The sequence below is a fragment of the Pelodiscus sinensis genome, chromosome 2 (genome assembly GCF_052426305.1).
Source record: "Pelodiscus sinensis isolate ZL-2025 chromosome 2, ASM5242630v1, whole genome shotgun sequence".
Taxonomy (NCBI): Eukaryota; Metazoa; Chordata; order Testudines; family Trionychidae; genus Pelodiscus; species Pelodiscus sinensis.
Window position 1 is genome coordinate 94,524,526 of NC_143053.1, and position 18,670 is coordinate 94,543,195.

The 18,670-nt window shown below is 41.7% G+C and overlaps 1 protein-coding gene across 3 annotated transcripts in view; it reads left to right on the top strand.

The window, feature by feature from the left end:
- DOK6 (docking protein 6) overlaps positions 1–18,670 on the top strand; it is a 363,863-nt gene that overhangs the window by 82,475 nt on the left and 262,718 nt on the right. Inside the window, exon 1 of one of the 3 annotated variants that reach the window (XM_089776322.1) lies at positions 2,796–3,103. The exons of the other annotated variants lie outside the window; for them this stretch is intronic. Within the exon in view, the coding sequence (XP_089632448.1) occupies positions 3,005–3,103 (99 nt within the window). The 5' untranslated portion in view covers positions 2,796–3,004. Of the gene's footprint in view, positions 1–2,795; positions 3,104–18,670 lie in introns of those variants that run through there. 3 annotated transcript variants of the gene reach the window in all.

Genomic DNA, 18,670 nt, shown 5'->3' on the forward strand with positions numbered 1-18,670 from the left:
GAGTGAGGGCAATCAGAGCATGTAGAGACAAAATGCTTTGCTGTCCCTCATCGAGGTAAGCTCGCAAGCAGGGAAACGTGAGAACCAGCTGTCCAAGAGGGATCACTCTAAGCACAGGCCTCAGATAGCCTCAGGCAGCAGCCACACAAAGTAACTCCTGACCTGATGCTCTGCCGGACCCGGTTCTAGCCGTCCTTAAATGCAATTCAGCATCCACTCAATGTGGACGTGCTATTTCGAAATAGCAAAAAGCTATTTCGAAATTCATTTTGTGTGTCGACACGTTATTTTGAAATAACTTATTTCAAATTAACTATTTTGAAATAAGATATTTTGAAATAACGCTGTAGTGTAGACATAGCCTATATTACAATGCTATTCTGAAGGCTTATGTGGGACTTGCATGATGCACAGGTTTTGAGACACCCATGACATTGCCTCATGCGTCTGTTCAACCCATGACGTTGGCTTCTATTGCCCACTTGTTGAATTTTTCAAACAAGCACATTTTTTATTTTCGGCCAAACTTCCCTCTGAGCTTGGGAGTGGCTCCCCATAAGCTGCCTGATGATCCTCTTTCAAGCCCTTCACAGTTAGAGTGATGGAATGCTGATGTGTCTTTATACTTAGACTGATAGTTCCTGGGATTGTCTTTTTGCTCTGTGTTTATTCTTCAGCTAGCATTATGGAGTTCTTGTACACTAGAGCTAGAAGGCACTACAAAAATACAAATAATGCAAAATTATAATAGTTTGCTTTAGGTAAATGTACCATCCTTACGAAAGTACATATACCCTCCATAGCAGGTTACATAGGCTGGGGAAGGGGCAGTCTTAGGGCATAGTGGTTGCTGCATGGATCATTCAGTCCCTATCTCTTCTAATAGATGTGTGGTGTGCTACATACAGTTATTTCATCCAGTGGGCTAAAGCAGGCTCAGTGGAGTAGTACTTCACTCTAAGAGAATCCCTCCGTTTCACTAGCCCCCATGAAGACATCAGCACACTGGGTTCTAGGGATGGAGAAGGATAACCGGTTAATATCACCCTTACTGGGTGATGCTTACTGGTAACCAATTAACGGGCACCTGGCCAGGGCAGCCTCCCACCTGCAGCACCCAGCCAGGCTCATCACACTGGGGGCAGCAGGGCAACAAGGTGGACCAGTTAACCAGTTAAATTGAATTTTGAATCCCTACTGGGCTCTGGGTCCCTCTAATTGGCTTCAAAAGAATATTTTATCCCCACAGATTTGATTTTGTGCCCAAAGCAAGTGATACAACAGTGCTTTAGTGTCTTAGAAACTGCATGTATGTAGAGCGAGTTGATTTATGCAAGCTAAATTAGCATTTCAGACAATTTGTTAATCTTAACAATACAGTTCATATTACTTAATGGCTTTAATTTTTGCCATTTCTAAACAAAATGAAGTGAATTATTTTCTCCGTGATGCTCATTGTAATGTGAAAAATTTGTAAGAGGAGACAGGATATGGTGTACACTGCCAACACATCTAGAAGAAATCCATCCTGATTTATAATTACCAAGAGAGTGGGGAAAAAAGGCTTAAAACAATTCCATTTGTGTGTGTATCTGTCCATGTAATATGTACACACACATGCTCTCTTATGGAGGGTGCTGATTGTGAAGCTAAAGTTACCCAGATACCCTGAAATAAGGCATTTATGACTATATATAGTTTCCAGGCTCAGCTATTACTTTTGATTTGGAAACACTAAATCATTGGTCTTACATGGGCCATGTTTACTTGATCAGTCTTTTGTCTTGAGCATTGTGTAATTATTCACCATCTATAATTTCCTCTAGAGGTATAAGTCACTCTGTGCTGTCTACCTTCACTAGAATGGATTCCTCACTCTTATCTTCCCTGTTTGGGTAGACAGCTTTTCCGTGCTATAGGAAGCTTTGTTTTCTTGCTGCGTCTAAGCTTGACTGGAAATGAAGCTGTCTCCCACTTATCAAAAGCTGCAGTCTCTCTCTCCCACAACAGCCACAAATTATTTAGTTTTGTCTTGACTTCAAGAAAAAAGAATCAAGCTCTATTAATGAATAGTCCTGTGTCATAGGGATGGATGAATCAAATAATAAATGTGCTGAATGGCGTAAATAACAACCCTCTTTGGCAAGATGTCTGAATACCAATGGGAAAAATGTTTTCTGGGTATTCAGAAATTCATGCACCAATATGCAGTTACAGGTTAAAAGGATAACTTACAAGACTATTCCACTCAGTCAAACTCTGTTATACAATATATATGCTTTGACAAATGTATAGTTGTTTCTTGCTTGTTTTGACTGATGGAGTGAGTGGAGACAGTTCCTGATCTGGAAGTTGGAAAAGTCACTGTTGAATGTAAACCTCTACACATTCTTATCATTGCATCCTGTCTGACTCTAGGGGTAGATAAAAATGGGTTGAAATGCATAGATCATCTTGATTGACACCAACTAAAATTATGAGGAAAAACTCAGTCGTTTTTTTCTTCTGCTACTGCTGTGATGACGCTTTCCATTTAGTAGCCATTTCTAATTGTTGTAAGTACATGGGTGGAGGGGTACATGCAAGCATGCATGCTTCAATTTCCCTTGATAGTTTTATATTTGAAAAATGTGTGTAGGTACTGTCTAGGTATACAGATGTAGAGTTATACACACACCACTGATATGGAGGAGATAGCAGCTGATATGTTCCAGTGTCATGGTAAATTGCTGAACCATCTCCCTAGAACTTATTTGAACATTCTAATCCCTGAGGAGTTTTAGGGAGCTATATTTTTCCCCAATAATTTGTCATGGAACTCCTTCCCACAATGCGGTATTTCTTAATCTAAATTACTTTTTCCTGTGCCCGGGATGAACAGGACTGAGATGTGGGCCAGTGACAGCTTTTCTACATGTTAAAATGCCATGACTTTGAATTGTGTTATCTTTTTACCCTACAGGGCAGAAACTAGCTCTTTATTCTATATTTCAATCTTCTGTGGATGAAGTGGAGTGGTAGAGTACAGCCAGCGTTTATGATTGAGCTTATATTTATGTGTGTGGCATATGGCATTATCCTGCTAAGGGCCAAATCTGAAGAGGTAAGAGTTTGAACCAAGAATCCAACAATTATTCTATATCAAGTCCTTTCCCTAAAAGAATTTCACTTCCTTGCTCAGATGTAGAAGTGAGCATTTTCTTTTTCATGGCCACTTCCATGACAGCTGGCTGTGTGACAGATAAGGAAGTGCCTCTGGAGCTTTTCACTTGTGAACTCCTCAGCGAATGTGAATGTCAGCCTCTGCCAGGTTCTGCTATGCCTAAGTCAGTGCCTCAACTTTTACCACCTCAAAGCAGAAAGTGATCAGTTCCTGTTTGCATTCTACCATGGGACAGTTGGCTTACAAGGAGGCCGCTTTTTCTTGTAGATTGTATAATTACAAGAAAAACACCAGAAGAATTAGTCAAAATAGTTGGCCCATATCCAGCTAATCATGAACATGTTGTTGCCCTAGGGACGTGGACAAGCAATTTAGAATAAAAGTGGCCAATGGTGTGGATATAAAATGGGGAGAAGGAGTCCCTACACAGAAGAAAGATCCGACCTGAGAGCCATATCTAATCACCGGTGGATCTCTAGCCACAAATCAGGCATACACAATTTAGGGCCAAACCATGTATTTGAGTAGACTAGTGGAACAGATATACAGTTAACAGCAAGTTTCAACAAACCAACCCTCCCTAACCTGAAGAAAGGAGATAGAACAGTTCCCTAGATACATAAGGTATATACAAAGCCTGAGGCGATCGATGCCTGCGACCTTCAACCCTCAGGCTATTTGTAAGCCTCTGGGGAGGACAAGCAGGGAGATCCCACGGTAGTGAGTCCTCTGTGAAGAGACGACCCCGATATGGATCCTCGATCTGGAAAAAAATCCCCTCTGGACACAGTCTGATCCGTCCTTCGACAACGCCGTCTGATCCAGTAGGAGGGTAATCCAATGAAGATGATAGGAAAAGAGAGTCCCGGTTCCAGTGACCAATGCAAACAGGAAAAACCTTGTGGGTATTTACCACACAAGGGTAGCACAGTTCAAAAGTCCAGGCCTCTGATTACATAGATGGTATCCAAGCTTCAGGCAAACAATACAGAGGAGCAACGAATGAGTAGATCCAAGGCTGGGGAATATCCAAGGACCCGAGCCCTTGATACCTCAGGGCTTTATTGGCCCAAAGGTAGGAAAAGTATGCTAATGAACCTAGGTGTTGAGTGCAGCTTCCTAGGGGCTGTGTGCAGCGGTTTTGGTGCTGAGTGCACCTCTTTTGGTGCTGAGTTCACCAGATAGTAACGGGTGCACAGCCTGTTTGAGAGGGGTGCACAAGGTAGTACCGTGTGCAAATTAACAGTTTGAGGGGGAAAACCTCCATCATGTAGAGAAAAGGAACTGTCTCTTTCAAAATGGAACCCACTGAACCAAACTATAATATAGCCCCCTTTTCTAGGGTAACAATGGCTGTCTTTGAGACCTATGTTAATAAATACAAAAGTAGCAAGGCTAGACAAAACATCCCAACTACACTGTTCTTCAGTTTTCAGTCAATACACATTTATTTCCACAGCATCGTCCCAGAGAACCACATGGGGGAGAGCTTTGGCAATTGCCATTTAGTGAGGATACCTAGAGAGGACATGATGCTCTTTGTGTTTGCTGGTTCTAGAAGCTCTCAATGTTGTTTTGAAATCTTTCCTTGGTCTTACACACCATAGTACCACACACACAAAAAGGGATGGCAGTGGTCTAGTTCCCCATGTTTGATGTGAATAAATAGTGGTTTGTTGCTCTTTCACAATAATGAGAAGCATTAAAACATTGTGAGCAAACATTATTATCTCCAGATAACAGTATTTAAATGAAGCTTAAGGGGGCAAGATGGCTTCAAGATTCAAATAATCCTAATGACAATGAAATTAATTTATCAGCTAGCTACTGGTGGCATTATTTCCTGTAAACCAGTCTGAACCTTATAAGCCACCAGAACTCTGCCTTCTCTGGGCTTATATGGTTTAAATGAAATTTTGAATATCCCATGTTTCCTACTGGCCCTTGCCATAGTGCTTATCATAAGCATGATTTCTCACATAGTAGTCATATTTCATGAGCCAGTATTTATCAACAGTTACTCACTACAGTATAGGCTTATGTTGGACCAATCACACTCTCATCCTTAGGAGAAAATTCTGTCCTTAAAGAGTGTGGGGATTTTTTTTTTTTTTTTTTTTTTTTTACTGTTCCAGTAGAAATGTTTTCCTACTCTTCATTGGCTGTTGGGCCTACTTATGAGCCTCAGGAAACAGAAATAAGTGAGGAGCAACTGTCCGTGGAGGCCCTTTTCATTTGCGCCAACACCATGACCCCAACAGCTTCTCACCCATCCCTAATATGTGGCTCTCAAAGAATGTTGCCAGGGATTCTGCAGGCAAGGGCATTCCTTGTCAGGTGCATAGAAATGCAATACACACCCTCTCTAGCTTCTCCTCTTCCCACACAGATCATCAATGCGGGGGGACTCCATGGGGAGAAAGGGAGAGAGAAAATTGCTGTAAAAAGGTGCAGCTTTCCTTACATTTCCCAAGAGAATGCTACAGCTGATATCAACTACAGTGTTTATATTCAGTCACGCTTACCATAATGCAATATCACACAAACCGCAGTTATTTCCCTTTGTTGCAAATAGTGGTCACAAAACTGGAGGCCAGGTTTGAAGCTATTATCCAAAAATATATTTTACAGCTACGTCTGTTCTTCTACCCTCCTCTGCCCCCCCTCCCAAATCCATGGTCCTATACAGTAGACTTGATTTATTCCCCTTCCTCCACACTATATGTAATGCTATATCATTGTTGTAATGCAACAAGACTGGTAGTTATGATAAGGACAGACCCTTCTTCACCTCCTCTGTCCACATAGAATAGCTGCTCTAGTTATGTAAAAGTATAGAAAATATCTCAAAATTTAAAAGGGTTACAAATTAGAATGTAGGGCCATGATATTATTCAGAAAAAAATAGCTACAACTAGGAAGTCAGATAAGGTTTTTGTGATATTTCATGAATGCAAGTTAAAAATAAAAGACCCTACAAAATTGTCTTGAATTAGAATGAATAACAACATACCAATTCATTCTCACCTTCCAGAACAGAGCAGAACTACTGTACTCTTCACTACATAATTTTGCAGGTTGTTGAAAGCTCATTCTCTGGTGGCTCTAAATCCATATTTTCATAGTCTTAGTGTTCTCCAGAACTTTTCTTTTGAGTGCATAAAATTTATAAAACGAGAAACTGTTTCTGTTTCGTCAGGTCTCGAGTGCTTTGTGTCCTTTTTTCTTTCCTGGAAGAAGCACTCAGGCCCTATTCAATCATTCTGCCAGACATGCATCTATGGATGAAAGATCAGTTTTCCATCAAACTGTCACACAGTGGTATGGGCCTGTTAAAGCATATGGGCCTGTTAAAGCATACAGTCATTCTATTCACAAGTGCTAACAAATGTCAGCAATTTATGGTGGTCGCCAGCCACATGAGGCCTCTGGAGCATAAGCAAGTAAACAGAATTGGCTGAATGACAAATTTATTTGTATGCAGAAAGCAGAAACATCAAGTTCCTCATATAGTAAATGCTGCATATTATTAACACCTGCTATGAAGCTTGAGGGAAGATTTTTATTAAGTTTTGTAATCTTCCTTCAGCAGTCATGGTATTATCAAATCTGCCAGTTTTTATGGGGAAAAACTCACACTTTTATCCTTTTGTATGTAAATAGATTGCTTAAAGATGATTTATAGTTTGAAAATATGTGTTTTAAAGGATGCAACACATTTTTTCTTAGAGTTTTAATCCAGCAGATTGCACACTAACATACATTTGGAAAAAGGAGTTTTATTGATAAATTAAGTCTAGCTGCATATTTCTATATATTCATTGAGGAGACTGTATGACTGAATTAAATGTTTATACTTGGTGGAGATTCTGCTTTGTCTTTCACCTTGTGGTGGGTCCTGAAGAGAACAAAGGGTGGATCAAGTTATGCATTTGAAATGAAACTGAATTCTTACATGAATGTTGTGGTTGTGAAATTTACGCCTCATTCGTAATTCATTCTCTCTGACCAGACTCCTGTATGTATGAACTTATTCAGTTCTTTTGTCTGGCGCCACCATTATGGAAGGGATTGTGACCCCTTTGCTCACACTGGTGAGCTGTTATTCACATGAGTAGTCTCATTCACTTCAATCTGGCCTTTAGTGTTTCTGAAGTGCCCACAAGGATCAGTAAAACAAACTGTATATGGTTTCCCTGCTAATAACATTGTAAGAGAACAATAACACTTTCTAGGCTGATTCAGTGGGAAATGAAAAAGATATTCAAAATTAACAGAGGATGAGAAATACCATAATGAAATCAGTAGAATAAGAATTGGAAGTAACAAACTGTGTCTCAACTATTTTTAAAATCAGTTCTCTTGACGTTCTTGGAGCTGCTATTGAACAGCTATCATTATAGTGCACCTGTCTAGGCTATACCTTTTCTTTGGCTGCGTAACAGTGTCCTACTGGCTGCAATGGCAGATTAGTATACAGGGCCTGTGCACAGCAGCCTTGGTCATTATGGGGGTTCCTGAAGGAGGGACCTGGGTGGAAGTGGGTGGGCCACTGGTACTAAAACTGTGGTCCTGTCTGCCACTTGCGCATGGAACCCTACCCTTGACCAGGCTGGAAGCCGAAGCTGAGGAGTGGTGAGAGTATCCCAGGGAGCCTGGTCTCTGCTTGCTGTGGGAGCGGGTAGAGCGCCAGAGAGAAGGCCCTGGTCCATGTCCCTGATGCCCAGGGTACATTGCTGCCAGTGGAAACCATGGGTGGGGGCTCTGGTTCAGCCTCCTGGGCCAGCAAACAGGCTTGGTTGAGAAAGGAGGCATTGTCTAGCTGGGAGGCAGCAAGAAACCTTGAGAAGCTCACAAGCTGGGCAGTGACAGCTTGTCTGCTTCTGGACTGGCTTCAGCAGCTGCTTCACTCCACCCAAGTTAAGTCAGTGCTTGTGTCCAACTCCTGCTGCCACCTGACCTTTGTGCCCAAAGAAGCAATCACCTGTCACTGCTCATCCTGTCACTTCTACCCTGAGGCTTGCAGGGCAACATCTCCCAGACTGTGTCCATGCTGCCACCCGCCCTCTCCATTGCCTGCCTGAGGCTACTATGCCCATGTTAACAAGTGGATGGGTATGACCCTCCCATTTTTAAAAGTGGTAGGATTATACCCTCCCCAGTTTCCACAATTCTGGACCTGCTGGGCTCCCAAGATGTGGGGGTGCCCAAATATTTTGTACCCACTATTCCAATAAATCTTGTTGCATCTCTGTCTGTCTGTTTTTGGGGTTAGCTTGTTCTAACTCTGGCTGTGTGTCTTTGGGGTTGGCTCTATTAGCTGGCACACCTCTTTCTGGTAGTGCCTGTTCATCACTGTATCTGCCTGCAGACTCATCTTACTCCAAGTATCACAGTGTCCTGTGATTTGTAACCTATGCTTTCAGTCAGCTTCTGTACCTAATGACTGAAACCTGTCTAATGGGATGCCAATATTTTAAAAGGGCTCTAAAGTTAATCCTAGCAATTATAGCCTGGCAAGTCTAACGTCAGTACTGAGCAAATTAGTTGGAAGTATAGCAAAGACTAGAATTGTCAGACATATAGATGAACGTAAATTGTTGGGGGAAAGTCAACATGGATTCTGTAAAGGGAAATCCATGCCTTACTAATCTACTAGAGTTCTGTGAGGGGGTCAACAAGCATGTGGACAAGGGAGATATAATGGATATGGTGTACTTTAGATTTCCAGAAAGCTTTTGACAAAGTCCTTCACCAAAAATTCTTAAGTAAAGTTAGTTGTCCTGGGATAAGGGGGAAGGTCCTCTCATGGATTGATAACTGGTTAAAAGACCGGAAACAAAGGGTCAGTTTTCAGATTGGAGAGAGGTAACTACGGGTGTCCCCCAAGGCTACATCCTGGGTCTAATCCTCTTTAACCTATTAATAAATGATCTGGAGAAAGGGATAAACAGTGAGGTAGCAAAATTTGCAGACGATACTAAACTACTCAAGATAATAAAGACCAAAACAGATCGTGAAGAGCTTCTAAAGGAACTCACAAAATGTGGTGATTGGGCATCAAAATGGAAAATGAATTTTAATGTTGATAAAAGTGAAGTAATGCACATTAGAAAAATAATCCCAACTACACATACAAAATGATGACTAAGTTAGCTATAACCACTCAAAGAGGGATCTTGGAATCATTGTGAATAGTTCTCTAGAAACATCCACTCAATGGGCATTGGCAGTCAAAAAAGCAAACAGAATGTTTAGAAATCATTAATAATGAATAGGGAATAAAACAGAGAATATCTTATTGCCTCTATATAAATCCACAGTACTCCCACATTATAAATATTGCATACAGATGTGGCAGTCTCATCTCAAAAATACATATATTGGCATTGGAAAAGGTTCAGAAAAGGGCAACAAAAATTATTGTGTTTGGACCAGGTGCCATATGAAAACAGGTTAAAAAGACTAGGACTTTTCAGCTTAGAAAAGAGGAGATTTAGGGGGATGTGATAGAGATCTATAAAATCATGACAGGTATGGAGAAAGCAAATAAGGAAAAGTTATTTACTTGTTCCCATGATATAAGAACTAGGGGTCATCACATTAAATTAATAGGTAGCAGGTTTAAAACAAACAAAAGGAAGTTTTTCTTCACGCTGTGCAGTCAAGCTGTGGAACTCCATGACAGAGAATGTTATGAAGACATGCCTAGAGCAGGGGGCTGGACTTGTTGACCTTCTCAGGTCTTTTCCAGCTCTATGGTTCTATGGCTCTATGATTCTATGAAGACCAGGACTTTGACATGATTTAAGAAAGAAATAGATAAATGGAGATAAGGTTCATCGATACTTGTTAGCCAAAATGCGTAGGAATAGTGTCCATAGCCTCTGTTTGTCAAGAGCTGGAAATGGATGACAGGAGAGGGATCATTTGATGGTTACCTGTTTCTCTTCACTCTCTCTGGCATCTGGCATTGGCCACTTTGGAAGACAAGGTACTGGGCTAATCTGACCCATTCTGGTCATTCTTATGGTTCCTCTTCTTGTCCCAGATATTGGTCACATTGATATTCGTGTCTTCCACCCCCTTCCTTTAGGACGAGTAGAAGTATTTCAGATCAATATTCCAGCCACTTCCCCAGTGCTAATTAGAGGAGGAACCAGGCCTGCCCAGTACTTGGTCCTGACCCACGGACCCTTTAGATAACTGCCTCCTACTGAATCTCCTTCACTTTGCTCAATGCTGCTTAAATTCCCTGGGCCACTTCCTAATGGCTCCAGCATCACCTTCACTCTCTTCTCAGCGTATGAAGACAGCAAGACCCAGAAGCCAATCAGGAACTCCCTCTTGCTTGCCTGCTCTGTCTGTGAGACCCCTGCTCTAACTGCTTCTGTGGGTAATATTGTGAGCTCCCTCCATGGATGGAACTAGGAGTTCTATCTTACAACATAAAGTTTCCCTTATGGATGGATGTCCCTTGTCTCTGATATGTTGTTCAGCTCCACCACTTCTGTCAGGCTCTGGAAATGTGGCCCCGGCACTTGTGCTTTCAGTGCTTCTCTTGTTAGGGCTGCTCCTTTAAAGAAAAGTCCTGTAATGTGAAATGGAGATTTCACTACAGACCTTTCCTGTGTTCAGCTTGCTCTAGTGTGTTCTCCAAGGGTATGTCTAGACTACATGGCTCTGTTGACGGAGCCATGTAAACTAGTTTACCCGGCATAGTCAATGAAGTGGGGATTTAAATAATCCTCGCTTCATTAAAATAAACCTGGCTGGTGCACTGTGCTGACAATCAGCTGATCCGGCACAGCATGGCAGTCTAGACACGGATCTGTCGGCTACGGAAGCCTTTGCCGACTGATCCTGTAAACCTCGTTTCATGAGGCATCCCTTATAACCGATCCCTTATGCCTTATGAAATGAGGTTTACAGGATCAGTCGGCAAAGGCTTCCCCAGCCGACAGATCCGCGTCTAGACTGCCGCAGTGTGCCGGACCAACTGATTGTCGGCACAGCGCGCCAGCCATGTTTATTTTAATGAAGCGGGGATTATTTAAATCCCCGCATCATTGACTATGCCAAGTAAACTAGTTTACATGGCTCCGTTGATGGAGCCATGTAGTCTAGACATACCTCAAGGGACTACAGGCAGCAAGGAAATAGGCTGTTTTCTCAAGTCTCTTTCAACTGTATGGTTTTAGCTCCATGGAGCTGAAAGTAAAGTCTCCATAGATGGGATTTTTCATAAATAAAGGGAAGTGCAATGGAATAAGGTGCTGTTGCAGAGACATAAGCTCCCCTCCATATGTAGACACAGGAATTGACCCAGGGCCTGTACATAATTGTAGTATATTAATAGTAATGAAATAATACAATATAAATAAAATGTGTGTCTCTTGTGTTCATAATGCCTTATAAATAATTGGTCTTGCATTTTCTTAATTTTTTAGAAAATGTCATTAATTCTTAGAAGAAGCTTGGATAACAAAATACTCTGGTTTTTTTTAATTATTATTATTCTTTCTGTTGAACATCCTATTAAAGAGAGCATACCGAATAGTCTTGTTCCTTGTCACTTACACTTCCCTTTTGGATTCTTAAGATAGATAATGTTAGAAGCTGCCAAAGTCCACAAAATAAATGGTAAGAGGTACTTCTGGGGTATATCGTGGCTCTTCTGCTCCAAACATATTCTCTCCAGTGAATGTAGTTGTATAATTTTCTCTCTATTGATCTTTTTCATTACTTGGATTATTTTGATTGCACTAACGGTTATCCATATTCAGTCAAGGGCAGAAGTTGGCCTAGTTGGTTATATAAAACTTGCTAGCATTGTGGACAGAGAAACTGTCTTTGTGTGGTATTTATGTTAAGTAACTCTTTTGAAAGAGTTGATGAAGACAGAGAAATTTTCACTTCTCAATTTGTCTATATGGAATTTTCATTAATGTTTTTATGTGGTCTTTAATGTTTTGTGGTGCCATTATGGATTTTTTACTTTATCTAATAGCTATTACATTTTTGTGAGCCTAGTGCTTCTCTAAATGAAATTAATAGCAGAATTTCCATTGACTCAGGGTGCCTTTCTGCACAAGCCTGTATAAAGATAATTATTTGCAGAGCTCGGAGGTTCTGAATTTTCACGATATAAAGTTGTCAGTATTCAAATTGCAAGAACATTCAGATATAAAATTAAAAATAGGCTCTGGTATATGATCTACCATATTATTTTCAAAAAGGTGATAAATGAACACGTTACTGTCAGCAGTCTGTATTTAAAAAAAAACATTTACAATATTTTCAGTTTCACCTCCTGTTTCACACCAATATTCTAGTTTTTCTGACTTCCATGTGTTGGCACGTATAACATACTAGAAGGCTTACTCGGCATTGCCCAGGTCCTTCAGGGCAGGAGGTTGGGGATTTGGAGGGGATCAGGGCAGGAGGCTGGAATGTTAGGGGTGCAGGAGCCAGGATTGGGGTTTGAGGAGGGGGATCAAAGCAAGAAGTGGGGGGGGGGGGAGTTCAGGAGTCAGAGGAGGGGGGAGCTCCAGGGAGGGTGTAAAGGGCTCCAGGTGGGCGATGGAGGTGGCCTGGCCAAAGAGTGTGGAGAAAGCCACTCCCTGTGCCCAGGTGGGTAAGCTGGACAGGTGGCACTCTCCAGGGCTGGCCCAGGACAGTGGGAGCTGCGCAGTGGCTGACAGCTGCTCTCTGGGGCAGGCCAGGGTGGTGGGTGCTGCTGGCCAGTGACTGATAGCTAGGGTGCTTGCTACCCCCCTACCATGGTCCTTGTTATCCCTGTGCTTCCTGCTCTCCTCTCCCCTTCCCCACCTTCCCCCATGGTCATGGGTAAACATAACTGTTCCTTCTATCACAGCCCTCCCTTTCTGTTTGGTATGAAACAATCACACTCCACAAACATCCCATTATTCTGGCACAATCAAACCCTGATGTTGCTTTATGTTATGATTAGAGAAAGCTGCCAACCTAATTTGGTGGTCCTAGCTTTTACTCTTTAAGAAGAGTTCTTGAACAAATGGACAGACAGACATGCACATTTCTAAAATATATAGTAAGATAACCTCATAGTCAAAATAGTCAACTGAACCACTCCCTTTAAGGTTTTAAATGGCATGCTTGCACTGGGTGCAATATAAAAACAAGTTTTTAGTCTATATGCTGTGATCACCTCTGTATTTATGAAACTTGGAATGCCCAATAAATTGCTTGATGAATGTTTGGTAAATTAGGTTGTCTGATAAGGGTCAAATGGTTTCTTCAGCATTAGTCCAAGACGCAATTATTCTTTTGTGGGGGAAAACCTAATGGAGGGGACTAAACAGAGTATATTTTCCTGAAGGTCATTTCTCTTGCGTCCTTCTGTTGTGTGTGGTGTTTGCTTGCTTCTCTAATCTTCTCTTGTTATATAACCTGAAGGACCATCTCTTACGTTACCTAAGTCTCCTGGCCTCTTTACCTCAAATAATCCATCTCACTCCCCGGCAGTGCAGATTGACTGGAACTGTGCACTCTGGGCCCTCTCAACCAGAAGTTGCCCCAGGAACTGTAACAGTGATGTTGGTAGTGGGAACAGATGATGAATATAGCCTGAGTCTGTATGGCTTTTCCTGGCTCATTCTTGAGGCCAGTAGGGTTGTTGTATTCCCACTCTATACCCTGACTACTTGCTTCCTGACCATTCTGTGAGTGCCCTTTTCTGTGGAGCTGCCTCCTTGGGCCTGGCTAGGAGTTGGAAATAGTACTGTTCTGACCTCTTTTTCTGCAGAGGTGCAGATCCAGTCTGTGTATGGATCATGAGGCCCATATAACTGCCTTTCTTGAAGCTCTTCTGTTTGTCTTTGGTATTGTAGTGATTAGGTTTTTTTTGCATCACAAAATACATTAAGCCAAACAGATGCCCGATGGCCATGGAGTGATAAGAAGGATGAATCTAAGCCATTTCATATAACTTTGCAAAATTAGGAGAAGGGAGTTTCTTTTTGCCTTTCTGGGTATGCAGAGCACCTTGGGTTTTTAGAAATTCTAGGCTGAGGTTTTTCAAAGGTCACAGCATTGGTTAGAAAAATAAATTAAAACAACTACACTATACTCAGAGTTGTGATGCGTGCTTGACAGTAGCTAGTACACAATTATCTCAGAAAATTTTAGCAACATAATTCTATACATAAAATGCAGAAGAATAACCTTGAACGGAAGGGAAAGAAAACATGAGGAAATGATTGTATGTAGGCATTTATGCCAGACTCATCACCATAGTACAGGTGCATCTAGGAATGATGGGCTTAAAAACTGAGAGAGTTTGAACCCAATGTAGAATTCTTTGTGTATCAGCAGTAGGAAAGGAAGACTGGATTGAGAGACAACAAATGGAGAAATTGAAGACCAGGGGGATTAAATCACTTACTGAGGTCACGTAGCAAGTCAGCGTCAGAATCAAGACTCTTGGCTCATAAAAATGCCTGATTCACTAGACCAAGTTTGCCTATGTTGGATGTGGATTTGTTTCCTGATGTGGGTGTTCATTATTTAATCTTTCTGAGATATCATTTCTATATCTAGAAAATGGGAACTCTTTATGTATCATAAATGTGTAGTGAGGAGTAATGGAATCAATGTTGCCCATCTGTAACTCCACTAACTTTTATGGAATTTATTCCTTATTTACACTGTTGTGAAAGGAGATACAGATCCTTTTTCCACAGTGAATAATATTGGGGGCAGTGCCCACTACTCACTACGCTTGCCAACCCCCCTCTCTGGGGTAGGTAGCCCCAGGTCTTCCCTAGCCACTGGTGGGGGCCAGGCTGAAGCGTGGCAGCCCTAACCTGCCACAGCTCTCCCCGCTTTGGCTGCTGGGGGAGGACTTAGGCTGGTCCAGATCGCTCCTTGCTGGGTGAGGAGTTGGGCTAGACTGAGGCCATGGCTGGCCCGGCTCTCCCAACTCTGGCTGGGCTGGGGGGAGGGTGGTTGGAGGACATTTGCAAAATACTACATGGGCATCATTCCATATCTTTACCGAGCAATATGCTCTCAAACAGCAGTCTGCAGAAAATACTTAGTTCAGATTGTCGGTGCTACCCACTGCTGCCAGTGTGATTACAAAGCATTTCCCCTCCACTGTGATGTACTGCTCTATAGTCACCTAAAATGGAGTACCCTCTGGGATTACATCTGGAAGAAGAGGAGCTTTACTTACTCTGTACAGTACAGTAACTGAAGCTCTTTGAGATAGGAACATAAGAACATCCATATTGGGTCATACCAAAGGTCCATCTATCCCAGAGTCCTGCCTTCCAACAGTAGCCAAGGCTAGATGCTCCTGAGGGAGTAAACAGATCAGATAATCAAGTGACCCCTCTCCTGTAATCCAATTGCAACCTCTGACAAACAGAAGCTAGGGATATCATTTCTACCCATCCTGGCTAACAGCCACTGATGGATCTAACTTCCATGAATTTATCTAGTTCTTTCTTGAATCTTGTTAATGTCCTGGTCTTCACAACATCCTTTGGCAAGGAGTTCCACAGGTTGACTGTGTGCTGCATGAAGAAAAACTTCCTTATGTTTATTTTAAACCTGCTGCCTATTAATTTAATTTGGTGCCCCCTAGTTCTTAAGATATGGGAACAAGTAAATAACTTGTCATTATTCACTTTCTCCATACCTGTCATTATTTTATAGACCTCCATCATATTCCCCCTTACTTCCCTCTTTTCTAAGCTGAAAAGTCCCAGTCTTTTTAACCTATTTTCATGTGGCAACCATTCCAAACTCCTAATCATTTTTGTTGCCTTTTTCTGAATTTTTTCCAATGCCAATATATCTGTTTTTGAGATGAGGTGACCACATCTGTGTATAGTATTCATGGATTTATATAGAGGCAATAAGATATTCTCTATCTTATTCTCTTTCCATTTGCTAATGACTTCTAACGTTGTTTGCTTTTTTGACTGCTGCTGCACACTGAGTGAATGTTTTCAGAGAATATTCATAAGGACTTCAAGATCTTTCTCTTGAATGGTTATAGCTAAATTACTCCCCATCATTTTATACATCTAGCTAGGGTTATTTTTTCCCAATGTGCATTACTTTGCATTTATCAACATTGAAATTCATTTGACATTTTGTTGTCACTTAGTTTTGTGAGAAATTTCTGAAACTCTTCAGAGTCTGCTTTGGACTTAACTATCTTGAGCAATTTAGTATCATCTACAAATTTTTCCACCTCAGGGTATGTCTACACTACCCCGCTAGTTCGAACTAGCGGGGTAATGTAGGCATACCGCACTTGAAAATGAAGCCCGAGATTTGAATTTCCCGGGCTTCATTTGCATAAACTGGGCGCCGCCATTTTTAAATCCCTGCTCGTTCGAACCCCGTGCCGCGCAGCTACAGGTGGCACGAACTAGGTAGTTTGGACTAGGCTTCCTAGTCCGAACTACCGTTACTCCTCATTCCACGAGGAGTAACGGTAGTTTGGACTAGGAAGCCTAATCCGAACTACCTAGTTCGTGCCGCGTGTAGCCGCGTGGCACGGGGTTCGAACGAGCAGGGATTTAAAAATGGCGGCGCCCAGTTTATGCAAATGAAGCCCGGGAAATTCAAATCCTGGGCTTCATTTGCAAGTGCGGTATGCCTACATTACCCTCCTAGTTCGAACTAGGAGGGTAGTGTAGACATACCCTCACTGTTTACCCCTTTCTCCAGATCATTTACAAATAGGTTGAATAGGATAGGTCACAGTGCAGACCCTTCGGGACACCACTAATTAGGTCTCTCCATTCTGAAAACTGACCATTTATTCCTAACCTTGGTTTCCTGTCTTTTAACCAGTTATCAATCCATGAAAGTACCTTCCCTCTTATCTTATGACAACTTACTTTACTTAAGAGCCTTTTGTGAGGGATCTTGTCAAAGACTTGCTGGAAATAGCAGTGCACTGTATCCACTGGATTCCCCTTGTCCACAGGCTTGTCAACCGCCTCAGAGCACTTTAGTATTTTGAAATGGTTGTCCCTGTAACTGCTCCACTATTCTGCCACCTCCTCTGTACTTCAGAGTTCTCATTTGGTCCCCTGGGTTAGAGAAGGAACTAGAGGACCGTTGGCTGCACATGCTAGGCAATTACTCAGAGCAGGGAGAAGGCTGCTGCTCATAGGTGGCCATCTGCACTCCTACTGCAGATCTTCAATTCAAAGCACAGAGTACCAAAGTGCTTTGGTACTGAAAGTGGTCCACCTATGGGAACAACCATCTAGAAAAACTTCAGTTACTGTACCAGGTAAGTAATCCTCTCATTTTGCAAAATTTTTTACATTTTTTGAAATGATAATGTTTTCAGCTGAACTCCCAAAATATTTTTATTGACAATTATAATAATTTTTCCCCAAAGATAAGTATTCCGATTTGGAAATGCTACTCCTTTCCCTCCTGGAGCCTCAGACTCACCTTGTCTTCTATAGGCAGTGGGGATGTTAAAATGCAGGTGGGAGCCCATGCTCTCAAAAGCCTGCTCCCTGTGCATACCAGCTCCTCTCCTCCCCCCCCCCATGCTGCTGTTTCTGCAGCATGGGGGGAGAGGGAGGAGATCTGCATGCAACTGTGAAAGTTAACCATATGTGGGTACACATTCATATCCTTAAGAGGCAACATCTCCTTTATATATGTTCCATATACAGGGATGAACCTCTTCTCCTTTGCGTGATGGGAGACCATGGAGCAGCATGAGAGATGGGAGTCAAATTAGGGATGTCAGAAGATTCCCCACTACTCTAGCTCTTTACAGTGTGTGTATGCACAGGGAAGCTGCAACAGCCTATTCTACAAAGTGCTGAGCACCCATAATGATCTCAGAGAAGATGCTTCCTTGCAGGAGCAGGACTTAATTTCCTTTCATCTGTAAAATTGTAAGATCAGCCCTTGGGTTGCTTCTGATAATTGGAATGATCTGCATGTTGTAGGGGTTTAATTATATTAACATTATGTGGAAATGTTGATTTTCATTCTTAGGTACAGCAATAATCAGGAACATCTGTAAATTGGAAGAAATGATGATTATATCACTGGGGAGGTCTGGCTGAAGAGCTATTCTTTTGCAGGCATAACCCAATTAATATAAACAAAACTTACACACTGCAGCACAGAAATCATTTGCCTTGAAAAACAGCATTCCCCATTTGTTTTCAGCATGGCCAGCTGGGAACTTTTAAAAAGTAACAGCCTGGCAGGTAGGTTTTAATTCCTGTTGCAAATGTGCTTGCTGTAGATTACCTCCCTACCCTGTAATTTTACTATCACTGTATTAAAAACTCATTTAATTTAAACTTTTAATAATTGTATTAAAATGATGTTAATAATCCACATTTGGGAGAAGGAAAATAGGAATAGAAAATGTTACTGTGAAGTTTTATAAACAAAAACTGTCAAACAAAAAAAAAAACAACTATGATTACAGAAATCATCAATATAGTAGTGACCAAATTCCAT